This window comes from Giraffa tippelskirchi, chromosome 9 (genome assembly GCF_054371585.1).
Source record: "Giraffa tippelskirchi isolate mGirTip1 chromosome 9, T2T-mGirTip1v1.2.pri, whole genome shotgun sequence".
NCBI lineage: Eukaryota > Metazoa > Chordata > Mammalia > Artiodactyla > Giraffidae > Giraffa > Giraffa tippelskirchi.
The window spans coordinates 41,679,174-41,706,027 of record NC_137283.1 but is presented as its reverse complement, the minus strand read 5'-3'; the positions used below and the strand labels follow the sequence as shown (position 1 = coordinate 41,706,027).

At 36.5% G+C, this 26,854-nt stretch overlaps 1 protein-coding gene across 50 annotated transcripts in view; it reads left to right on the top strand.

The window, feature by feature from the left end:
- Nucleotides 1–26,854, top strand: part of SLMAP (sarcolemma associated protein) — a 149,540-nt gene that overhangs the window by 109,281 nt on the left and 13,405 nt on the right. For 23 of the 50 annotated variants that reach the window (XM_081524786.1, XM_081524790.1, XM_081524777.1 and 20 more), the window contains 6 exons: nt 11,302–11,361; nt 16,400–16,480; nt 16,773–16,832; nt 22,745–22,867; nt 23,890–23,964; nt 26,214–26,534. In XM_081524786.1, the coding sequence (XP_081380912.1) occupies nt 11,302–11,361; nt 16,400–16,480; nt 16,773–16,832; nt 22,745–22,867; nt 23,890–23,964; nt 26,214–26,534 (720 nt within the window). Of the gene's footprint in view, nt 1–11,301; nt 11,362–16,226; nt 16,256–16,399; nt 16,481–16,772; nt 16,833–22,744; nt 22,868–23,889; nt 23,965–26,213; nt 26,535–26,854 lie in introns of those variants that run through there. The other 27 variants (XM_081524805.1, XM_081524807.1, XM_081524799.1 and 24 more) reach the window with 3 other exon arrangements.

The following is a 26,854-nucleotide window of genomic DNA, read 5'->3' as shown; positions in this document are numbered from 1 at the left end:
TTGTTACCTTCTGATTACTAAATCTCACTTTTATAGGCAGTTGACACAGGGATTTGGGTAAAGTAATTGGTACCCACTGAAACCAACTAAAAGTAGAATATATGATCTAAAATATAAATCTTTAGGAGGATTTTATACTTAATTTTGTTACATGTGACCATTTTAAAATAAATTATTTCTTTTTTCAACTTTTGGGATTCATATTTGAACCTAAAGAAGTAAGAGCAGAGAATTATCAAAATAATGTTTACTAAGCTACAGTTGGCAAAAATAATTTAAAGTATTAGTATAAAATGTGTAAAATGTGTAGCTTTAGTTTTAACACAGAGCAGTGTTTGTTTTAAATAAAGAAAAAGATGTTTGGATATTTTTTATTGAGTCATAGTTATGGGGATAAACATTCAGAGATTGAATAGAAGTTATATAAATTTTGGATTACAGCTATCCCTTCCGTGGGGATATCAGCCAATAAGATTATGTTTATAAGGAGTATGTAATGGCATGGGAAAATGCTAAATGTGGTAGGTACATAGAGGGGAAAATGAGAATATAAAACCCTGTTTTTGTGGACAAAGAATGAACCAAAGAACAGAAAAAATAGAATACAAGCATTCCTAGACATTTGAATCCATTTGGTTCTTAAGTATAAGAAGTTTGGGTTGTGAGTTCGGCTAGTTAGCTTGTTATCTGAATCCATTTGGTTTCTGAGTTTCTGTGGCAAGTAGCAAGAATTTAATTAATGAGGGTGCCCATTGTACCTCAGATTTTCCAAATCTGTTTGGCTCCTTAAATTTGGATAGCTGGAGCTGGCGTGGTAAGAGTCACCTCTGGTTTGATTTGTTCTCATTTCCATTATGTTATGACATTTTTATTGTTTGATGACAAGATGCCATTGTAGAAATCGTTGTGCCCTAATAAGTTTTATGGCAAGCAAAGCAAATACAGCAAAAATCTTACTCAAGTGAACTTGTGAAACAATTTTGGATGATTTTTTTACAAGTACACATAACCTTTTTTGCCATTGTTTTCTTGAATAGGCATCTTGAACTGATTTATAGTCTTGAACAAGAAGCATTTATTCTGTGAGCAGTAATACTTTATATTCTTGTTTCCAGTCTTTTAAAAAGTGAATATTAAGAACCTGGCTTTCATTATTTACTGTGCTTGTATCCTGTAGATTCACTTGATGTTTTAAAAATTAGAAAGCAAATAGTTTACTTTTGTAGGGGTTATCATGCTTATTTTAAACATATTGACGAGTTTTTTTCAGTTTATGTGTATGACTCCATAAGAGAACAATTTGATTATTGTCTCTCTCAGTTTACAAGGTGATTTTGAGGAAATTAAGTCAGTCAAAACACACTTCAATTTGTTTTCCTTTTATGGTAAAACGGACTGTGCTCCTTTTAATTCTCTTGTAGGAGAAAAGCTTTTAATCTTCAGCACAGAGATCAGATTTTGGACAGATTTAAATATAACCTTTTGCATAATTCCAGAACTGTGAAGTAAAATTTCAGTATAAAAATACATCATACAAAATCTAGGATAAGTAACATTAGTAAAACTTGCTATAAAGTTCTAGCAAAGTCTCTTCTTCAGAGATTCAGGCATGAAGTTTGGTTTAAGCAGAACTCCACATTCCATGTTCCCTGCAAATTTTAGTCACTCAGGGTTTACCATATAAACTTGTATGAATACATTGAGACTTCTGTGTGCTTGCCAAACATGCTTTCTGGTTTAAAAGTTGTGTTCTCTCTCTGTGTGATACACATTCTGTGAATTCTGCTGCTGGATTAACTTGCGTGCTTAGTAAAAGGATGAAAGGTGAAAGGTAAGCTAAGGATGTAGAGACCTGCCATCAGCTGATGGGCATGAAGTAAAAAACAGTCTTCTCTGGACTGCTGCCCGCCTCTCTGATTTCTCTTGCTACTGTTTGTCACAGCAGCTGGATGCCAGAGAAACTTTGCTAAGATCTGCTTTATGGAGACAAACTGCCCCTTCCCCACAAAGACATCTTCATTTTGATGATGGAGTTAGAAGTCCCATGAAATAAGCCTCATGTCCTTGTAGTCTTAAAGAATGCTTTCTATATGACTTAGTAGTTTTTCCTTTTTCTTTCTTTTTTTTAATTTATTTTATTTTTGGCCATGCCTCTTGGCATGTGAGGTCTTAGTTCCCCAGCCAGAGATCAAACCTCCGCCCCCTACATTGGAAGCATGGTCTTACCACTATACTGAAAGGGAAGTCCCAATAGTTTTTACTATTATTAGGCTAAAGTCTTATTCTCTTAATATTTCATAGTTTATTTCTATTATTTCTACTTGTTTATTTCCTAATTTAAAAAGTTTTTTCCCTCCTTGCCTCCTATCCCATTTTGACATTGCAGTCACAGTCTGTGTATGATTTTCTCATTCCATTCTCCTTTCTCTTAGGGCTTTGCTTTGACTCAGAAATTTCCTTATTTGGAGTAATGCTTTGAATCTCTGATGCTCATGTGATTGTTTACTTTTCATCACTCTATGATATCAGCCTCTCTGAACAATTTCAGGCTTATTCTGATTGCGTCTTGTACTTGAAACGGTTTTAAATTTTCATCTTTTAAGCTGTTGTTTCTCTAAGCCAAAGCAGTTTAATTATGACAAAGAATAGAAAACACTTGGTGTGGTTCCCTGCTCTTGTTAGTTAATGTTCCCATTACAGGAAAGTCTTGAGTTTAAACTAGCTCATTTTTTATTTCTTTGTTCTCAGAGTAGTTGTTCAATTTAAGATATATTGGAAGGTTTTTATTTGTTTTTTACTTGTACCAACCATTTCCCCAGTCAGCTAGCTTTCCAATATTTCTGCCAGATTTTCTGTCAATATAAGTGCACAGAAGATAGTCTTAAATTCATGCCAGTAATGTTTTGATACATAGACTGTTCCTTTTTTAAAAAAAAAACATCTTTTTCTGTATTCTTGAAATTGGTTCATTTAATTTTAAATCTATACTTGAATTCCAATCTTCTTTCCTCTTTTTTTTCTTTATTAGGTTTTAAGACAAATAGCTTTTGGAACTGTTTTTATAGAAAGGCAGACTATCTTCTACAATGGGACTTGCTTTATTAAGTAACTTTATTTTGCTGCAGAAAGGAATAACCTTGTGAAAGTCTGTATTATTAAATTTGCAACCTCTCAGAGTCAGTCTTTGCAGTAATAATAAAGCTTTCTTTCTACTATGTGGCTGCTATTCTCTGAAGGGAGATAAATTGTCAGCTTGATGTTGAATGCTATTTGTTAATTTTTACTTTCTGTCTTTTTAAAGAATACTTATTTATTTGGGTCTTAGTTGTGGTGGGCAGGCTCAGTAGTTGTTGCGTGTGGGCTCTGGAGCACGTGGGTTTTAGTTGCTCCGTGTGGGATCTTAATTCCCTGACCAGGGATCAAATGCGAGTCCCATGTATTGCAAGGTGGATTCTTAACCATTGGACCACCAGAGAAGTCCCCTGGTTATATCTTGATGTTAATTCTAATCTCAGTTCCTTAGCTGTATTTCCCTTTAATGACCTGCCCTGTTTACCTGGCATTATTTTAGCTTTGTGGTGTATAGAAATGAACAAGACACAGATAGCTTTGCCTTCATGGAATTTACATTCTCTTGAGGAGAAAAAAATTAATAGACTAATAATATGTCAAGTAGTGATAAGCCCATTGAAGAAAAAAATGGAAGATTATAAGGCAGTGAAAATGAAAGTCGCTCAGTTTTGTCCAACTCTTTGCAACCCCATGGACTATACAGTCCATGGAATTCTCCAGGCCAGAATACTGGAGTGGTTAGCCTTTCCCTTCTCCAGGGGATCTTCCCAACCCAGGAATCGAACCCAGGTCTCCCACATTGCAGGTGCATTCTTTACCAGCTGAGCTACAAGGGAAGCCAAAGAATACTGGAGTGGGTAACCTGTCCCTTCTCCAGGAGATTTTTCTGACCCAGGAATCAAACCAGGGTCTCCTGCATTGCAGATGGATTCTTTACCAACCGAGCTATCAAGGCAGTTCAGTTCAGTCCAGTCACTCAGTTGTGTCTGACTCTCTGTGACCCCATGGACTGCAGTACGCCAGGCTTCCCTGTCCATCACTTAACTCCCAGAGCTTACTCAAACTTAGGTCCATTGAGTCAGTGATGCCATCCAACCATCTCATCCTCTTTCATCCCCTACTCCTCCTGCCTTCAATCTTCCCAAGCATCAGGGTCTTTTCCAATGAGTCAGTTCTTTGCATCAGGTGGCCAAAGTATTGGAGCTTCAGCATCAGTCCTTCCAATGAATATTCAGGACTGATTTCCTTTAGGATGGACTGGTTGGATCTCCTTGCAGTCCAGGAGACTCTCAAGAGTCTTCTCCAACACCACACTTCAAAAGCATCATTCTTCGGTGCTCAGCTTTCTTTGTAGTCCAACTCTTACATCCATACATGACTACTGGAAAAACCATAGGTTTGACTAGACGGACCTTTGTTGGCAAAGTAGTGTCTCTGCTTTTTAATATGCTGTCTAGGTTGGTCATAACTTTTCTTCCAAAGAACAAGGGTCTTTTGATTTCATGGCTGCAGTCACCATCTGAGTGATTTTGGAGCCTCCCAAAATAAAATCTGTCACTGTTTCCATTCTTTCTCCATCTATTTGCCATGAAGTGATGGGAACGGATGCTGTGATCTTCGTTTTCTGAATGCTGAGTTTTGAGCCAACTTTTTTACTCTCTTTCACTTTCATCAAGAGGCTCTTTAGTTCTTCTTCAATTTCTGCCATAAGTGTGGTGTCATCTGCATATCTGAGGCTATTGATATTTCTCCCAGCAATCTTGATTCCAGCTTGTGCTTCATCCAGCCCAGCATTTCTCATGATGTACTCTGCTTATAAGTTAAATAAGCAGGGTGACAATATACAGCCTTATAGACGTATTCCTTTCCTGGTTTGGAACCAGTCTGTTGTTCCATGTCCAGTTCTAACTGTTGCTTCTTGACCTGCATACAGATTTCTCAGGAGGCAGGTGAGATGGTCTGGTATTCCCATCTCTTTAAGAATTTTCCACAATTTGTTGTGATCCACACAGTCAAAGACTTTGGCACAGTCAATTAAGCAGAAGTAGATGTTTTTCTGGAACTCTTTTGTACCTATCAGGGCAGTAGGTACTAACAAAAGTATTATGTGGGATTTGAACAGATTTGGAACTAAGTTGAGTGAGTTGTACATGTGTCTGGGGAAAGAGTGTGTGAGATGGAGAAAAACAACATGAAAACCCAAGGCAAGTCTAAAGGAGTTTTAAAAAAATAAAAATGCCTTTAAGAAATAAACAAAAGGCCAGATAGTATTTTAGGCTTTGCATGTTAAAGGGTCTCTGTTATATGTACCAACTCTGCCATTGTGGTGGAAACCAGCCATGGACAATATGTAAATGAATGAACCTGAACGTGTTCCTATAAAACTTTGTTTACCACGCAGGAAACAAGCTGAATTTGGCCCTATGGGGCCATAGTTGGCTTACAGACCTTGTAGATCATGGTAGGGACTTAAGATTTTGTTTTAAGGATGATAGCGTTTTGAGCAATAAATTACTCCTAATGTGTGTTTATAATTTTTTGAAGAAGGTGGTACTTCAGTCTTCAACATCCTAGAGAAAGATTGAAATGGCTTTTAGAACCTGTGTTTATTTTGTTTCATTATTTGCTATATTCATACAACAAGCATTTGTAGAACCTGGATTATGTGACACAATTGTGTTGAGAAATTATTAATGAGATACCTTGCTGCTTTCACTAGACCTAAAGGTTTATCTTGGTAATCCATGAAAAGTACCTGGCACTATATCTGATGTATAGTATTTGAAGTAATGAGTATATTCTTCAAAGAGTTTATAGTATGGTGGTAAAGATGGACATAAATAAACATATGCAATATAGGTTAATAGAGACACTAATGAAGAGCTATGGAATGGGAAAGGAGAGATACCAAATTCATCCCAGAGAAAGGAAGAGAAGACAAATTCAGTTTTGCGGGATGAGATAAGCTCCTGTGAGATTTCTGGGTGAAGATGTTTGAGAAGTAGTTAGGCATCAGGGTTCTGGAATGTAAGAGAACAAGAACGAGACTAGGCATCAATATGTAGAAATTATTCAAGTGTAGCAGGTAATTAATGCTATTAAAATTTTTTTTGAGATCTCAGAGACTAATTTTCTTTTTCTTGCTTGATAGAACTATAAAAATTTGTACTCTGCTTTCCCCCAGTGCAGACCATGCTGCATTGGAAATCTTTGTACAAGCCTCTCTCTTTCCAGTGTGATGTGCAGAAGAAAGGTTGTAGCGTCAGAAGGCCTATACTTTCAGCATTGGGAGAGTTCCTGCCAAATTGCCCTCTAAACAAAATAATCATACTGATTTACACTTCCTCTGAAAGGACAGAAAGCTACTCATTTACCCACCCCCTCTCAGTCAGTACTGAAATTCAGTATATTGCCAGCCTGATGGGCAAATAATGCCATGGCATTGTGTTAGTGGGTAGACCATGAATTTCTCAGATTTACTAGACATTTGCATTTCTTGGCCTGTGAATTCTGTGTTCCTATTCTTTGCGTTTCTTTCCCTTGTGTTATTTGACTTTCTGTTATTAGTTTTTGGAAGGTGTCATATCTTGGTTTGCCTTCTTCACAGGCCCTTTCCTCATTCCTTGCTTTGTTTTTTACTATGACTGCCTTCTGACATACTGTTTATTTCTTTATTGCCTGCCCTCCCAGCATCATTATAATAAGAACCAGGAGGGCAGGGATTTTGTCATTTGTTCATTCTAATGTTTCCAACACCTGGGACAGTGTCTGGCACATAATAGGCACCCCCTAGTTAATGGTTCTATGAATGAATGAAGTGATTGATAACCTTTGTCTGTTGTTTTTCAAATATTTTCCCATGTTTGCACTTGCTCTTTAGCTTTGTTTATGGTGAGTTTGATCATGTAGAAAAATTTAACTTATATGAGATCATACCTATTAGTTTTTTCACACATGACTTTTGAAGTCTACAGTTTGCCTACCCCCTTTTTACCCCTTTGTTCCCTTCATTCATTTCTCCCACCTCCCACTCCCCACCTCTGGCAACCACTAGTCTGTTCTCTGTATCTATGAGCTTGTATGTTTGTTTGTTTTAAATTCCACATATGAGAGAGATCATATGGTATTTGTCTTTCTCTGTGTGACTTTTCTTAGCACTGTGTTAGCACTCAGTGTGTACTTAGCACTTAGTGTTAGCACTTAGCACTGTGCTCTTGAGGTCCATCCGTGTTGTCACAAATGGCAAGATTGCATTCTCTTTTATGGCTGAATGATACTCCATTATATATATACATGGCATCACTTCCTTGTCCATTCATCTGTTGGTGCCTTATCTTGGCCGTTGTAAACAATGCTACAGTGAATGAGGGTGTGCATTATAGTTCTTCTAGTTAGTGTTTTTGTTTTTTTCAGGTAAATACCTAGAAGTGGAATTGCTGGATCATATAGTAGTTCGATTTTGAATATTTTGAAGAATCTCCATACTGTTTTTCATAGTGGCTACATCAATGTACATTTCCACCAACAATGTGCAAGGGCTCCCTTTTCTCCACATTATGTTATTTCTTGTCTTTTTGATGATAGCTATTTTAACAGATGTGAAATGCTTTGCGTTTCCCTGATGATTAGTGATATTGAGCATCTTTCCATGTGCCTTTCGCTAAGTTGTGTCCGACTCTTGTGACCCCATGGACTATAGCCTGCCAGGCTCCTCTGTCCATGGGATTCTCAAGGCAAGAATATTGGAGTGGGTTGCCATTTCCTTCTCCAGGAGATCTTTCCAACCTAGGAATTGAACCTGGGTCTCCTGCATTGCAGGCAGATTCTTTACCAACTGAGCTACAAGGGAAGACCTCATGCACCTATAGGTCATGTGTATGTCTTCTTTGGAAAAATATCTGTTCAAATATTTTTTAGTGAGATACTTTTTTGCTTTTTGACATGTTTATACATACCTAGATCATAATCGGAAGAAAAGAAAGTCAATGAAAGCCTAAAAAAAAAGGAATAAGCAAGCACATACAAGAAGTAGGAATGAGTAGTATCCTAGAAGACAAATGAGAAGAGTTTTAAAAAGGAGGCAGTAAACTTTTGATTAAATATGATGAATGGGTCCATTCATAGTAAAAGATAAAAGACATAAAACACAAGAACAGAGAGAATGAGAGTAGAAACTTACTTTAGAAACATAAAACCGGCAGTAGAGTTAGAGATTTTGAGGTTAGAGATTTTGGAGGATAGGAAGAAAATTCTTTTTTTTTTTTGGGAAGAAAATTCTTAATGAGTATGAAGTTTTCTTTTGAGGTGATAGAAGGATTTTGGAACTAGATGAAGCTGGTGGTTCCATATTATAGTGAATATGCTAAATTCACTATGCCACTTTATTGTTCACTTTAAAATTAATACACTATGTGAATTTAACCTCAGTTTTTTATAAAAGACCATATACCTGAGGTACGTGAAATTTAAGAACACCAGGGATAAAGAAAAGATTCTGAAAATTGCCAGGGAGAAACAAAGTATCTCATACTGTATTATTAATCATAATAAACTAAATAATAATATAGTGGTAAATAAACCCTGAAATCATAACAGCTTAATTGAACCATTTGCTTTTTTTTTTTTGGCTGTGTCACAGGCTTGTGGGATCTTAGTTCCCCAACCAGAAATTGAACCCAGGGCATGGCAGTGACAGCCCAGAATCCTAACCTCTAGGCCACCAAACTGAAAGTAAAAGTGTTAGTTGTTCAGTCATATCCGTCTCTTCGCGACCCCAGGGACTATAGCCCACCAGGCTTCTCTGTCCATGGAATTCTCCAGGCAAGAATACTGGAGTGGATTGCCATTCTCTTCTCCAGGGGTCTTCCCCACCCAAGAATCAAACCCAGTCTTCTGCAGTGTAGGCAGATTTTTTTACCATCTGAGCCACCCAGAAAGCCCACTAGGCCACCGGGGACCTCACAAATATTTCCTTTTCTTTTATGCTACATGTCCATGGTGAGGGAGAACATTCTGTTCCATATTACTACTCAGGAATGGAGGTTAATCTGAACACTTTGTTTCTGGAGTGGGAAAGGAACAAGTGTAGAAAAGTCCTGCTCTCTTTTAAATGCTTCTGCCTTGGCTAGAACCAATCACATGGACCTCCTTCAGTTAGGGACTTGCAATGTGCAGTCTTCTCAGGTGCCCAGAAAGGTTAGGCAAACCAGGCACTGCTGAGCACAAGAAATCTCTACCACGCATACCTAGGCCCAAGGGTCTGACTGGCAGTAGACTTACCTTCCAATTTGAAGCTAGAAGACAGTGAAATGATTTTTTTTTTTAATTCTGAATGACAGTTTTGTCCTGTGAAATTATATATCTGTCAAACCATCAGTCAAATGTGAGCATAGAACAGTAGCATTTTGTAACAGTTACAAAGTTACAAAGAGTTACAAAGCATTTACCTTCTATCCATGTCTTATCCAGAAATTATCTGAGGATATGTTACACTAAAATAAGAGAATAAAATAGGAAGAGGAGGACTTTCCTGGTTGCACAATGGAAAAGAATCTGCCTGCCAATGCAGGGGACATGGGTTCAATCCCTGGTCTGAGAAGATTCCACATGCTGTGGAGCAACTCAGGCCATGTGCCACAGCTCCTGAGCCCGAGTGCTGCAACTACTGAAGCCTGTGTGCCTAGAGCCCATGTTCCACAAGAGAAGCCACCGCAATGAGAAGCCCACACACCGCCACTAGAGAGCAGCCCCCACTCTCTGCAACTAGAGAAAGCCTGCACACAGTAACAAAAGACCCAGTGCAACCAAAAATAAATAATAAATATTTGGAATCTGGGAGCAAGGAATTCTGCACAGGATATAGCTCAGACTGAAGCAGGAAGGTGAAGGGACTAGGGGAAGGGAGAGACAGAAATATATGATAGATTGCCTGGTATGTTTGAAGATATTGAGAGTTTTAGGGTTCTGTAAGAACTTGGGCTGTGTTTGAGATATATTTTTAAAAATTAGCATAACAAAAGAGGACATTATAAGTTCTAGAAACATTAATGTTGTACAAGAAGAAAAATTTAATTATGGCATATAACTCAGATATAGATAATAGTCATAAATTCTGATTGCAGATGGACAAAATGTAACTCTTATTGAGACTATTAGAATATGAGAATGTACTCATCTGTAAGAGAGTATCAGTAAATAATGCCTAAAATGGAAAAATTAAGAAATAGCAATATATTACTTAGAAATGTGACTGTAAATACCAAAAGAAATGACTAAAAGTTAAAAGTTGTCTGTGGGAAGTGATTTTTCAGGAGTGGAATGGGGGTAAGACAGAGGCTGAGTAAAACAGCTTACATTATATATCTTGTAAGATTAATGCCTTTGGAAATTATCTAAATTTATGACTTTGTCTTTTCTTTTTATCAAGGAGGTAGGAGCAAATAGTGCCACATGCCACACAGAGCCTGTATGAAATGAAAATTATGAGTGATCACAGAGCTATTTCAGTGGTTGCGTGATGGATATAGACCAACTTGCAGTGGGTTGAAGGGTAGAAGAATAGAGAAATTATTTCAAATATTGCAAAATTGTAAATTGAAGGAGACCAAGTGACATACATCATCAGATAATGTGATATGCAGAATTAGATATATTCTCCTCCTGACTGGAAAGGTAGAATATGAAAATCCAACTTTAAATAAATGATAAACTATACTATACACTTACAGAGAATAAATGCCCCATAAAAAAATTTTTTAAATTTATTTAAATAATTAGCTCTTGCTAAATTTTATCAATAGGGAAAAGTAAGCTGTTGGTATGATTTGTATTCTTTATCTAAATGAAATACCTTCCCAGAATTCCTTTATTTCAAGTTAATATTGTTGATTTAAAGAGAGTTGCTTTGTTTTTCCTGAGTCTTTTAAAAAGTGCAAGCCTATTACAATAAGGTGAAAAAAGGTTTTTAAATAATAAAATAAGGCGAAAATTAATGAAAACTGAAGGCAGATTGTTTCCTTACTCTCGGGTTTCTGCATTAACCTGATGCCTCTAGTATAGTTCAAGTTCTCTTAGTTCCCCCTTCCAGGTTCAAGTTTTTGTTCAAGCCTAGTCATGGGAGTAATGCTATCATCTTTAAATTTGGTCATGGAATGTGTTACACTGCCCTGCTCAGGGAAATGCTTGCTGCTCAGTTTGGGCTTGGATAGTAACGTTTATTTTCTTTGGCAGAGAAGCTGATCGTCGAGGGCCACCTAACCAAAGTAGTAGAAGAGACAAAGCTTTCAAAAGGTTCGTTTTCTGTGGGGTTTCTGTGGCATTTTTCTGTGGGTTTTGACAACTCTTGGATAATGAAGGTTAGTGTACATTTCCAAGGTCATAGCACTTTAACCATCAATTTATGTCTTACAGCTCACAATCCAGTAACAGTACCAGATAATAATATAAAACAGTTGGAGTTCTCTCTTAAGAAGGATATGTTCATTGAAAGGTTTCTTTTTAAATGGTTATATATGTGTGGGTTTTTTTTAATGCTTAGAATAGGTTTCGTCAGCTACTAAAGATTTGTTGTGATCTCTGTCTCACTTCCAGCATTGTTTTCAGCTTTGATCTAAAATTTTTAATCAAATAGAGTGTAAATCTTTTTTGAAACAGATGAAGAATGTTTATGGTTCTCTTTTTCTAGTTATTGTACATTTAATATTTGTTATGATATTTAATATTATCTTAATTGCTGGCATCTCAATTGTTTAAACAAAAGTGATTATGTAGAACCTTATATTTTGTGATGAATAGTCCTATAATTGCTTGAAGTAATTTATTCTGTTAATTATTTTCTATAAAAATTGTCAGACCTTAGAAAAGAAAAGTAAGTTTTAAAGCATCATGTTGTCAAGTCACTTTTATGTGTAAGGAAATTGGGCAAATAAATTTAGTGGAATATGTTCATTATTCATTCTAGGACTTTAATCAGGAGAACATGTCAGTATAAAATTTAAAACTAAATTCACAATCATTTGAGTCGGTTAAAACAATGAATAAGAAAAGCTTGCTGTACTCAGTTTCATTAATTCTGTTTTATTAAAGTAACTGGATCCATTTGGCTTTTAAAAATATTTAAAAGGATAGTGTTATCCCAACTATCTGGTGGCTTCCATTTGGAATTTTGTGCACGGCACATGCCATATTTGGGGAAAGAATGCATAAAATATGCATCACTAATATTGTTCTGGCAAACAGGCATTGAGTTTCAGAACAGTGAACTATTTTTAGTACGTATGGCAATTTATTTCATCTTATTAAAGTGAGATGAGAACAGATTTTAAAATAGCTTTTACTTCATCAACTAAATACCTATTCAGATTAGTTGGTTAAATAGCCAGCACTTTGATGTAATGTAGAGCCTTAAAAAGATCACTGCTGCTTTTAATTAAAGAAAAGTATCTTGCTACCTTTGTACTTCTATTTAATGTGTTATGAATTAGAATTTATTTCCTTGAAATTACACGATGTCATTATTGAAAAAGAAAATGTTATGATTTCCTTTTGAAATCTGGCTATAAAATATGTATTGAAAACTTGAAAGAACATACTTAACAATTTTCTAGCAGTTTCAGTTCTGAGTTTTTATCTTAAAAAGGAACAAATTGGACAGATGTACAAGGACATTTGTATTGTTTTAAAAGCGAAAAAAGAAAACATCAGCGTCCAGTAATAAGGACATTTATTAAATAAATTATAGCAAGTGTGTCCATGCAAGTGAATAGAATACATCCTTTAAGAATGGTAATACAGAAAGTTCCTGGCAGCCTAGTAGTAAGGACTCAGCACTTTCACTGCCAGGGCCTGGGTTCAGTCCTTGGTTGGGGAACTAAGATTCTGCAAAGCCTAGTGGCGCAACCGAAAAAAGAAAAGGGGGAAAGAATGAATGCTAATACATATATAAGTTTTATATACCCAGAGATTTTTCTATCAGCTGTCAGCATTTTACTGGCACTAACCACAGTTGGCATGCGGAGGTATATTAGTCCCTATAACAAACTAACATGGCTGAAATAAATTACACTTTAAATGCTTTATGTCTGGCTATAAAGTATTTTCTTTTGGATTTGGCTGGATTATTTTATTTTTTAAATACTTTCACTGGCGATTTTTTTAATAGAATTTTCTGCATTGAAAAATATCAGTTGCTAGAAATTGCCAGTTACTAGTTGTTACAAGTCTTGGTGGTATTAATGTTTCCTTCAGATATTTCACCTAATGCAAAATGCAGTTGTAGGTTGCCCCTGCCTTCTTTTTAAGCCCTGACTCAACTTGCAGTCATTTTATGTTTATGGTAGATTTAAAGATAGCAGTAGAAAAAAATACAAGAATTTGTCACACAGCAGCTTTTTATTTCAGATTCTACCAGCCACTGGCTTTGTGCCCTTAGGCAATTTACTTTAGTACTTTAAACCTCAGTTTCCTCATTTATAAAGTGAGATGGACAGTATATAACTTACAGGGTCTTGTGGAAATTTAATGACGCACTGCTTATAAAGCAGGAAGCACCTTTCTGTTAGCAAATGTTAGTTCTTCTCCCCACCATCCCCACCCTTGATTCTTGACCTTGCTTTCTTTGCAAATAATGGTTCCAGTGGTATTAACAACTGGCCTATGTTTGTTTTGCCCATCCATTGTTATGTCTGCTTGAAGATATAGTGAAAACAGTCACCTTATTGTAGACTTGCCAGTTTGGGAGCAGTTTGGTATTGATATTGGTAGCTATCCTTCCGTTTACCCCTCTTATATATACTATTGCTATGCATTTTAATAAGTAAGTACTGCAGAAAAAATCAACTGGTGCTGCTGTTCATGGGGTCGCAAAGAGTTGGACACGACTGACTGACTGAACTGAACTGAATGACTTTTAATTCAGGGAAGTTGGGTGCTGCTTTATAGTTGAAGAGTAGAGGTTTTAAATAGTAGAGACTCTTGTCACTCATTTGTTGTGTCCTGTGTTTCATCTTGGAGAAGGCAATGGCACCCCACTCCAGTACTCTTGCCTGGAAAATCCCAAGGACGGAGGAGCCTGGCAGGCTGCAGTCCATGGGGTCACTGAGTCGGACACGACTGAGCGACTCCACTTTCACTTTTCACTTTCATGCCCTGGAGAAGGAAATGGCAACCCACTCCAGTGTTCTTGCCTGGAGAATCCCAGGGACGGGGGAGCCTGGTGGGCTGCCGTCTATGGGGTCACACAGAGTCTGACATGACTGAAGCGACTTAGCAGCAGTGTTTCATCTTGAATAAATTTGATTTGCCTCCATATAATAACTGTAGTGTCAGGACACAACAATGATGGCCCATGACTTGACTTGCAGTAAATTGTGTCTTTAATCATCTCTTTTTGGAGCACCTCCTACATACTGTGCATTGTTCTATGGACTGAGGATGTAGCAGTTAACAAAACAGACAAAAATTCCTGCACTCATGGAGCTTAGATTCTACTAAGATTTTAATGGAAACCTCTAAGGCAATTTTACCTTCCTAGCTACTGTTCCAAATAGGAAATAAAAGTTGCTTGTAAGCCAGAAGAATATGTCTGAAAATACATTCCTCTTGGTTTGCCTTGATATCTTGATCATAAAATTGCCAAAATATTAAAATTAGAAAAGTCTTTTTGTCTTTTCGTTTCTGTTCCCACAGAATGGTTTCTTTTCTTTCTATATATTGATAAGATGTATTCACCTCCCTTATTTGAGACAGTAACTTTGTGATCAAAACTAGTACATTCAGAAATGTCAAACTAGAACATACTGTGAATGCACTAGAGGTCTCAGATTAGATTCCCATGGGCCTCAGCGATTAGTGACTTCATGTCTTCCAAGCTCATTGTCTCTCAGCAGTTGGTCTTTGATTAGAAATGGCAGTGAGAAAAGATGCAAAAGGCATCTTATAATCCATCACTCATTAGACAAGTTAAGCCACAAATTTAGGCTATTCTTATATGGAACAGCCATAATAAGTTATATTTCAATATTGTATTAATTATTTTGACAGTGATGGTTTTAGATATGTTTATGACTACTTCTCAGATGAAAACTCTCTTGATTTAGTTGCTTATGAGAACAATATATGTTCACTCTAATTTTTCACACAATTTATGACAGTGGGAAGTTAGAAAGTAAATGTGCATACCTGCCTTCAGAAATGACCATTGGTGTCTCTGTTGTAGATCCTTCTAGACTTGAATAAATATAAAACAAAAAATTCATAGCTAAATGTACAGTTCTTTTCAGTCTAAACAGAGTCACATTATACATAACAGACTTTACTTTTACTTAATAGTAGTGAGTCTATCTTGAACATTTTCCATTCTGTAATGAACAATGCTGCAGTGAACATCCTTATGGATATATACTATATGTTGCCTATTATTTCCTTAGGAAAAAGTACTAGAAATGGATATGCACATTTACATTTTTGATACAGATTACCAAAAACAGTATAGTCAAGTGCATAACATTGTAAAAAGTAATCATATATCTACTGAATTTATAATCTCACTGAGGAAATAAGATATATATATATACAGAAAATGCTATAAAATAGAACATGATTAATGATAAAAACATATATTCCAGAGAAGATACAATAAAAAAGGAGCAACATGCTGGAGAACTGAAGACTTCCTTAGAAGTGATGGGCTTAAGCTATATCTTAATATAGATTGAATAGGCCAAGTAGTGACAATGGTCCTTAAGTTTAAGGAAATATCAATTCAAGCAAAGAATTTAAGGCCTGTGGTTCAGGTACTGTTGCGTTTTCTTTAGATATAAAAAAGCTGTTAATGTTCTTTTTTCAGTGTTACTTTTAATAAAAAAAAAAATAGTGATAATTTTTTAAAGAGTTTTTATTATGAGTATAAATACTAAGGCAACCTAACTAGTGTTTTTATATAATAGAATCATTTTCTTTCCTCATCTTCATACAGTGTCCACATTGTCCTGGAAATTTTTGCTATATTTGTTACAGTTCTCTGAATACTTTAGCAGAGCTTGCTTCATTTTTGTTTCTAGTTGGCCAGTGGACAGCCTTGAACAAAAGCCCCAGCCCTCTGCACAGCAGTCAGGATCCACATTATAATTTAATCTGAGCTCCGTGTAATAGGCAGCATTCCATTTGGGACTAGAGTGGTGAAGAAGTAAGAGCTTCAGTGACCTCAGTTAATTTTAAAAGTATTTTGCATACCAGTAGATTTAGCGCACGCATAGCCTGAAGCAGTTTTACTGATACAAGCTTTTTAATTGTAATGTGATTCTACTTTTTTTTTTTTCCTACTTGTTAGAAAACCAGGCAAGAGCAAAGGAATCCGACTTGTCAGATACTCTGAGCCCAAGCAAGGAGAAAAGTAGTGACGACACTACAGGTGAGTTTTCACCTAATGTTTATAACTCTGCAGGTGTTATTGTTAGTTATTGTTGCCTACTAAGCAGTTTAGGTATGCAGGTTGATGTGGGTGGAGATTTCAAAGTTTGTATTTGGAGGGGGGAAGCAGTGCTTCTATTTATCAAATGATTCCCTTGATAATTTGGATAAATTTTAAAACTACGTACAATGATCCAAATATAATAGCTGTGTAAGTTTCTCTTACTTATTTTGAAAAGGATAGCTTGCTGATAGAGTTTACTGTTTATAATTCTCTTTTTCCCCCCTCGTAGATGCCCAAATGGATGATCAAGACCTAAATGAACCTCTTGCTAAAGTGTCCCTATTAAAAGGTACTTTAACATGTTTTTATGACATTTAAACCAGGGCATTGGATTCACCCTTGCCACAAATTCAGTTCCAAGTATTATATGATGTTTTAAGTTTTAGTTAGAAGAGTAAGATAGCTTGTCTATAGTAGCAGAAACTAAAATTTAAAATGTTGATGTTGGTGCTTAGATACTTTAAAGAAAAATGTTTAAATTGTAAAATAATTTATGTCAATCAAAGTTATTTGTAAGGCAAAACAGTAAGTGGTAGAATGTGAAATATAGCTGTGGGTTTTTTGTGTTTACCTTGATGTCTCTGATAGGAACACTGTCATTTTTAATGTAAATTAGCAAAAGTTAAAAATATTAACTTTCTTGAAAGAACTACCTGTTTAAGTGCCTTAGAATGGCTTTTTGATAAATCTGTGATTGCCAGTATTTAGTCTCTTTTATAATTGCCTTATAGTACACAAGAAAAGTTGACATAGAAGTCCAGCTCAGTAGGTTAAGCATTTTAGTAGCAATGGACCAATACCAGGCAAGTCTCTGAAATCAGCTGCAAAAGCAGCCTGTGGAGGTTTCTTTGTATAGAAATGCCTTTGCATCTGGCTGGGCTCTTAAGGAATCACCCAGTTCAGACCCTAAGTTTTGGATTATATAAAGGGAGCCTTAGGCTTCCCAGGTGGCACAGTGGTAAAGAATACACCTGCCAAAAACAAAATAAAATAAGATTTTAAAAAATTAAAAACAGCAACAACAAAGAATACACCTGCCAGTGCAGAAGCTGCAAGGGATGTGAGTTCAATCCTTGGATCGAGAAGATCCCTTGGAGGAGGAAATGGCAACCCACTCCAATATTCTTGCCTGGAAAATTCTATGGACAGAGGAGCCTGGCGGGTGCAGTCCATGGGGTCACAAAGAGTTGAACATGACTGAGTGACTGGATGCATGCATGCACATACATGCTTTCATATACACACATGCATGCGCATGTGCAGAAGGAGGTCTTGATTTCATACACACACAGACACACATACACGGAAGCCTTGATTTCACTCTGCATGATCATGCTGTTCTCCTAGCTACATAACAATTAGAATTGGAAGTGGTTAACAAAGAGATTACCCAGATTCTCTTAGAATTCCTTGGTCTGGGCGTCATGGCCTTCTCTTTTCTTATCCCGTGAATCCTGAAGCTGACATGGCTGTTGGAACCACCTTTGATTGAATTCCCTTACCAGGAGAAGTCCTGAAGATTACTGGTCCAGGGAACCAGTTGCCAACCTGTGTTGAAGTATGATCATAGTTTCCAATATTCTTGCTGATCTACACTCTTCTCAGATGACCTCTGGCGTTTGAGACATGGCTTTTCTTTTTTTGTTTTTTGAGGAAAAAAGCAAACAGAAGTTTAAAATTAGGAAAGTGACAGATCTAGCCAAACCTTGAGAGTTGTAGACAGTAGCCCCTTTATTTTATTCAATGAAACCCTATGCTTGGCTTCTTGAACCATTGTCTTCAAATTTTATTATTTCCCTTTTTAAAACACAGTCAATCTTTATTCAGAATTATAATTCGCTGTCTGTCGTGTTAGTCATCTAGGACTAGGAAAGGCATCTAAAGTAGATTAAGCAGTCATCATGAGCTATAAATGAAATGAAACAGTAGTAATTTTCCTTGAAATATTATTTTCAGTCAACATATGTCGTTTTTGAAAGAGAGATAAAGCTGTGGCTTGATCCACAGGTTTTTATATACTTGAAATCATTTCCTTAAAAAAGGTAAACAGAAAACTGGAATTCAGACCAAGTAGTATCTAATGCAATTTTGCTTCCTTTAGGGAACTGTGCCAGAGACCTCAGTGGTTTCAAAGTCTGATAAGACTGTCCTTGGGATTTGAGGAGTTTCTAGTCAAACTGGCAACAGAAGAGGTATAGATGATAAGCTATTTCTCAGTGGTTGTTGCCATTAGGAGTCAAAGAAAGGGGAAAGAATGTCCAGATTATATATTTGTTTCTTTTTGCTTATCTTAAAAGATGGGGAAGAAAGGCAATTCATGGAGGAAGTATCATTTCCAATGACTCTGAAAGTGTCATACCACATGTGATGTTTTCAGTGACAAAAAGCTGAACTTAAATCTAGTCAAGATTCTAGATTCAACTGCCAACTTGCAGGACATACAAAGAACAAGGGACATAGTGTAAATGATGTGGTAGACAATGTGATGTTTCTAGTTTGGCACATGTTGAACAGTAAGGTTTTTTATAGGTCCTGGTTTACCTGAAACCATTTATACCCATTGTCCCAGCATAATTATTTAAAGCTCTTCCTTTCAGGTTCACATGTGCCCCCAGTTTTGTATTTTCACCCTTGGAACCAGAAACAGTTGGCATGTAAACCAGAAACTAGGACCAGAAAGCCATTTTCACTTAATTCTGTGACATTTATTGAACCAGGAGATACAGAGATAAGATACATGAGGAGGCTGCAGTCTTATGGGAGAAGGAGACATTTTGATAGAGTCATAAGTGTTTTAGTAGGTGTGGTGGAAACTTTGGAGAGTGCAGCTAATTTCCTGGCTAGGGGCAGAGAGGGGGTGGAGCAGTAGTCAGGATGGGCCTTCCAAATGAGTTGGTTAAAGGTAAGTGAGAGTACCCAGGAGTGAAAAGGGAGGCATACATTTCTTTAAAATAGTGCTGACAGTTACAAATAGGACTGTTTAATGTAACAGTAACATTTACCAATAGGAAAGTATGGTACAGCACAGGCTGTGTTGGACAAATGTGGAGAAAGATAAGACTGGGCCAGAAAGAAATGTTTGGGAATTCTCTGCATTGGGATGGACTGTGATAGCAAGGGAAATGTATAGAGAAAGAAGAGCAATGGGAAGGTCAAAGGAGCCAACAAAAGATCTAGTTGTCAAGAAGGGAGCCAGCTGGTCAGAAGGACTAGCAAAGTAAGAAGCTGCTCTTTGGTCCCCTAATCTATGACAGAGGAGGCAAGAACATACACTGGGGAAAAGACAACTTCTTCAGTAACTGGAGCTGGGGAAACTGCACAGCTACCCAGAAAAGAATGAAATTAGACCACTCCCTAATACCATATACAAAAATAAACTCAAAATGGATTAATGGCCTTAATGTAAGGCCAGACACTGTAAAACTCTTAGAGGAAAACATAGGCAGGACACTCTTTGGCATAAATCAGCAATATCTTTTTTGATCTACCTCCTAGAGTAATGACAGTAAAAATAAAAACAAATGAGACCTAATTAAACTGAAAAGTTTTTGCACTGTAAAGGAAACCATAAACATGACAAAAAGACAACCCTCACAGTGGGAAAAAATAGTTTCCCAATGATGAGGGGTTAATCTCCAAAATATACAAACAGCTTATACAGCTCAATATCAAAAATAAATAAATAAATGAACAATTAAAAAATGAGCAGAAAACCTAAATAGAAATTTCTCCAAAGAAGACATCCAGATGGCCAACAAACACGTGAAAAGATGCTCAACATTACTCTTGGTGCTGCTGCTAAGTCGCTTCAGTCATGTCCGACTGTGCGACCCCATAGACGGCAGCCCACCAGGCTCCACCGTCCCTGGGATTCTCCAGGCAAGAATACTGGAGTGGGTTGCCATTTCCTTCTCCAGTGCATGAAAGGGAAAAGTAAAAGTGAAGTCGCTCAGTCATGTCCCACTCTTAGCGACCCCAAGGACTGTAGCCTGCCAGTCTCCTCCATCCATGGGATTTTCCAGGCAAGAGTACTGGAGTGGGGTGCCATTGCCTTCTCTGCAACATCACTATTAGAGAAATGCAAATCAAAACTACAGTGAGGTATCACCTCCCACAGTCAGAATGGCCATCATTTAAAAATCTACAAACAGTAAATGCTGGAGAGGGTATGTAGAAAAGGGAACCCTCTTACATTTTTGGTGGGAATGTAAATTGATACAGCCACTATGGAGAACTGTGTGTGTGTGTGTGGTTAGTCACTAAGTCATGTCCGACTCTTTGTGACCCTATGGATTCTTGCCCACCAGGCTCCTCTGCCTGCCTATTGTGAATAGGGCTGCGATGAACAGTGAGGTGCATATATCTTTTTGAATTATGATTCTCCATTTTTAGTTTTTTAAGGAGAACAGTATAGTGTTCCTTAAAAAACTAAAAGTAGAACCTACCATATGACGCAGCAGTCCCACTCCAGGTCATATCCCTGGAGAAAACCATTAGTCAAAAAGATACATGCATCCCAGTGTTCATTGCAGCACTGTTTACAACAGCCAGGACATGGAAGCAACCTAAATGTTCATCAACAGAGGAATGGATAAAGAAGATGTGTTACATATGTACAATAGAATATTACTCAGCCATAAAAAGAGTGAAATAATGCCATTTGCAGCACCATGAATGGGCCTAGAGATTATTATTTCAAGCAAAGTAAGTCAAAAAGATAAAGACGAATACCATATCACTTATAGGTGGAATCTAACATACAACACAAATGAACATATCTATGAAACAGAAACAGACTCACATAGAGAAGAGACTTGTAGTTACCAAGGGGAAGATGGGGTGGGAAAGGGAAGGATGAAGAGTTGGGTTAATTGATGCAAGCTAATATATATGTTCCCTGCACAGGAAACTATAACCAATATCCAGTGATAAACCATAATGGAAAAAATAAGGAAAAAGAATATTTGTATAACCGAGTCACTTTGGCATACACAGAAATTAACACAACATTGTAAATGAACTTAAAAAAAAGATAAAGGCATCATGACACTTCCTACTTTAATACTCCTAAAAAATAAGGACATTATCCTGTATAATGACAAATCCAGAGATGCGCAGCTAGAACCTTTGCAGACTCCCATGTGTGATGCTGAAAGAGAAATTTTGTAGTCGCTATGACAATGCATCTGCCACTGGATAAATCTCTCTCTTGTTTTTCCTCCACCCTTACCATGATTTTTCAAAGGAAGAATTGATAGACTGGCTAAAGTAGATGAACCTAGAGTTAGAATTTTTGACAAGGAGAAGTAAGATATGAGGATGAAAACACATGTTTATAATATCTGAGACCTGCTGTATTTGCATCATGAAATTTTATTTTTAGTTCTTTTATGATGGATTGAAGTTGTTATACCTGAGCTATTGTAAACCAAAGTAATAGTCGAATAGAATAATAGAATATACTAGAAGAGTATGGCCTACCTGATGATGCATTTATTTCAGGCAGGGTTCAGTAGTAGAAAGTTTTAATACAATGAAAGACAAGCAGAGTGACTAGAGAGAAAAGAGGGAGGGTGCTTATTTGAGATGTAATGCTGGTTCTAATGTATTTTGATAAGATCACTAGGTTACATTATTTAATAATTAAGCAAATATTTACTTGTTATGTATGTGACATTGAGGAAGCAGTGACAACAGAGTAAGCACAGTGGCACTTTCAGCTTAATTTTTATTTCGCATTCCCCAATTGGGGAAATCATGCTAAATTGTTTTTTCTTGAGGAAAAGTTTCTTTCTGTTTTTCCATTTCCAGTTAAGTTGCAAGTGAAAAATTTCTGACCTGTTATCAAGAAATTTCAAAATTGATAATAATAGCATTATGCCCATATTACTAAATATCAAGTCTTGCATAAGTTCTACATAAGCCTTACATAAGTGAAACATAATTTATTATATACTAGTATAGGTTTTATAGTACCATTGCCATTAATTACTAAATATATATTTAATTGTATTTGTGTTCTTTCTCCAGGGTAAAATGACTAAAATGCTTAATATAATTTGCTTCTAAATTTTATTAAACTTAGTTGCGCTATGTTGTTAACTATGCATGTCTAAACATGAGAAAGATTGCTAATCTTTGGTTGTAGAGATTATGATATCATACTAACTCTTGCTTTTAAAATAAACATATTTTTGTCAGATGACTTGCAGGGTACACAGTCAGAAATTGAGGCAAAACAAGAAATTCAGCATCTTCGCAAGGAATTGATTGAAGCCCAGGAACTAGCTAGAGCAAGTAAACAAAAATGCTTTGAACTTCAAGGTGAGATCAAGATTACTTTGACTCTTCAGGGGATGTGAAAGCAACAATATATTACTGAATGGCCCCAAGTCCAGAGGCATGGTTATCCTCTTCCAAATCCACAATTTTATTAGATATGTGATCTTGGAACTTTACTTATCCTCTCTGAGCTTATGATTCAGATCAATAAAGTGGAGAGAGTTATAGTGGTATGACTTTCTTCTGAAGATCAAGAAAGACCTGTTCCAATGAAAGATCTTAAGAGTTAATTACATATTAAGTACAATAGAAGGAAAAAAAACATAGAAATATTAATTTCTAAGTTTTAATTATACCTAATATTAGCTACTCAATATAAGATAGGGGACATTTATATTCCCTGCAGTTTTACAGTGTATTCTAAAGTAAGTGAGAGGAGCCAGGCAGGGTTAAGGTAGAGAATCTTCAAATGTCACAACCACTTTTTATTCTAGTAGCTCACTTATCTATACGGTCATAGGCCAGTTGGAGTCTGTGCTGTCCCCTAGAGCTAACCTTTTTGTATCATTCACAGTAGTTATCTAGTTGCAGTCAATTAGTACCTTACAAAGTCTTAGAATCCTCACGTTCTCTAAAATGGCCTTCCTCACCAGGAGGAAGATTTGCATCCTACCAGGAACTGTGGACTTCATGTCAGTAAGTACTTACTATGTACTTGGCAGTGAACATGAGGATTCTAAGTCTGGTTTTCAAATTTAAGCTCACAGTGTTGATTAACATCTATCAAGAATGCTTCTCAAGTAAAAAAACAGCATATATTATCTCAGCCATATAAGGCATAGAAAACTCCTATTCAGCTGATACATTTATTATTTATTCACTACTGTTTTGTGCTCCTAAAAATCTTTGGAAACTACCTGATTGCTAATACTGCTAATACTTACTGCCTAACTTTTGTTTCCTTCCATGAGCTTTAGGAGAGAGTTTCTTAGGATTTTCCAGTTGCTCAATTCTGAATATTTTCATTAAATCACAAAATTAGACATACTATACTTTACTTCTAGCTCTTTTGGAAGAAGAAAGAAAAGCCTATCGAAATCAAGTTGAGGAATCCAGTAAACAAATACAGGTTCTTCAAGGTATGGAACACTTCAGGGCTATTTGGGATTGTTACTGTTTGTTTGTTTGTAGTAATTCAAAAGAAATGGAAAGTAAGAATGCAAAGGGTTCCCATTTTTCATGGCTTTGATTCTTCCCTAGAATCTGAGACTGTAACTGGCTCTTGGTGGCCTTTTCTTTTTTTTAGAGGGAAGATTTCCTAGTACTGCAGTAGTACTTCCCATTTGGAGTGGGGAGAGCAAGAGTGAAGATACGAGTTTGTAAGACTGTCATTTTCTGGGTTACATAGTGACTGACTATAGAGGAGGCCTTCAGACAGGATATCAATTTGAATCGGTTGGTGCATCCGCACTTTTAGCTTGTTGGTGATATTATTTCTAATGCTCCTAGCACACTTGCATTGCAGCAAAAATTGTTTACTATGTGGAACAGAACGGTGGTCCCTGCACTACCTTCATTGGTAAAGGCTGCTCTTCATAACCACCATTTTGCTATCTCTTTGTGTGGGCTGTCACAGGGTCTTTACAGAAATGACCTGAAAGACACCTGTCTGTCCAGGGTTTTCTTTGAACCAGAGCTCCTGGTATTTTGAGGCTATAACTGTGAGATACTCCAGGAGATGTCTTTCCCGTGCCATTGTAAAATCCTTAAAGTCAAATTAATTTGCCTTCATCATCAGAGAAGGAACCAATGTTAGTTTAAAATATTTGTTTGATTGGCAGGGTAAAAAGAAATTAAATAGACAGGTAACCCCTGCTGAGATGAAATGGGGAGTCATTATGTGAGGCCTAGGATATTTGCCCTAAAATACCCAGAGAAAAACGAGTCTTTTGGGTTTTCGTTTCTTCTTTTTGAGTCGGACATTTGAGTTATTTTAAAAATTTAATTGTATTACAGTCAAACAAGAATTTCTGGGGTAGATGGGTTGATGAATTTTTAAATTCATTAGAGTTCTTCACAGTTTTATTACAGTATAATGCCATTATCCATTAGTTTACATAAATCTGACTTATATCTGTATTTCCATCCTGTATTGTGTATGGACAGTTATCCCTGAAGGTTCTGTGATGTAGTGCTGCCATTTGTGGTAAAGCTGCCTTACGTGAGCATCGTTGAGTGCCCCCTAGTGCCAGCATGTATATTTCATGATTTTATGCACAACTCCATGGTCATGTAATAATCTCTGACCTTCGTGCCCTTCTAGACGTTGAGGTTGTTAACCTCTTACTGCTTCCCACAAACTTAAATGGTCTAGTATTTAATGTTTATTTATGAGGCAACCTCTTCTTCCCCAAGCCTGAAATCCTCTTGTTTTTTTCTACCTAAGAATTTTTTTATACCTATAATTTTCTTGTGTTATAGTAACCAAGACCAGTATTCTAGTTCTGAACCCAGTATGATTTTATACAGATTGTTTCCAGTTCACATCAACAAGACCAGAGCTTTAAAAAATATACCTCTGACTAGGCAGTATTCAGTAACTTTATTAATTCATTATTTCAACTGATAATCCTTGGTTCTTTACTCTTCTAGTCTTGGGGATAGTATACATGAGATGTACAGTGTAGTGAAAAAGATGAACAATAAGCAAATAAATATATAATATGATATCCAATAAGAGCAGAGTAAAGGACTAGAAAATGACAGTGGACTATTTTTAGATAAGCCATCAGAGAAAACTTCTTTAAGGAATTGACAATTCAACAGAAAATGGAGTTAAGAATATCAAAGGTTTTATTAATGTTTACCATCTGACCAAGCAATTCTGTGTCTATGAATTCACCCTTATGGGGGGAAAAAAATCAAGATTGCATTATAAGATGTATTGTCCGTAGTAATTAAAAACTCAACAGCGTAATATATCTGAAATAAAGGATTAGTGAAGAAAGTTAATATAGCTGTTTTGTCTTTAAAAAATATTTATCAGCAGCAGCATAGAGAGCACTGTATTTATTATGATCGCTCCCAATTTTTGTTTTTATATATGTATAAATGCTTAGAAAAAATCTGGGAAAATAAGTACCAAATGTTAGAAGTAATTTTCTCTGTGTGGGAGAAATAAAGATCACTTTGAGCTTTTTTTCCTCTCTTTATGTTTCTGTATTTTGGTGTTTTATGCATTAAACATGGATTGCTCATACAGTTTAATCAAAAGCAACAAACGGCTCTGACAGCCTGGGCTGTGCAGTAACTACAGTCCCATATGGACTATTCTTTTATTCCTGATTACTGTGGACTAAGAAAATGATGAGTAACTGTGCTTTTGTAGCCCAACTACAGAGGTTACACATCAATATTGAGAATCTCCGGGAGGAGAAGGACAGTGAAATTGCAAGCACTCGAGATGAATTGCTTAGTGCCCGAGATGAAATTTTACTCCTTCATCAAGCGGCAGAAAAGGCTGCCTCTGAGCGGGACACTGACATTGCTTCTTTACAAGAAGAGCTTAAGAAAGTGCGGGCTGAGCTTGAGCGGTGGCGGAAAGCAGCATCTGAATACGAGAAAGAAATCATGAGTTTGCAAAATAGCTTTCAGCTTCGGTGTCAACAATGCGAGGACCAGCAGAGAGAAGAAGCAACCAGGCTGCAAGGTGAGAAATCTACTTGACATAAAGCTCTTAATGCTTGACACTGATAACTTCATAACTGTACCAAATAACCCAGTCAGGCTAATTTTCTCTTCCATAACAATTGATTGTATAAAAGCAGTGTTTTTATATTGGGGCTGTAAACATTCTTCACATCTGTAAGCTCTATAGTGAACTGAAAAAATTTGCAATTTTACATTTATTTAAATACTGTTAAAAATAATTTGTCTTGTAAAAGTGAAGTAGGAAAAAAAAAATATTACTTAAGTTCAGGGTGATGAGAACTTACCTGAGGCATTACTGCAAAGTAACAGAAATCAAGG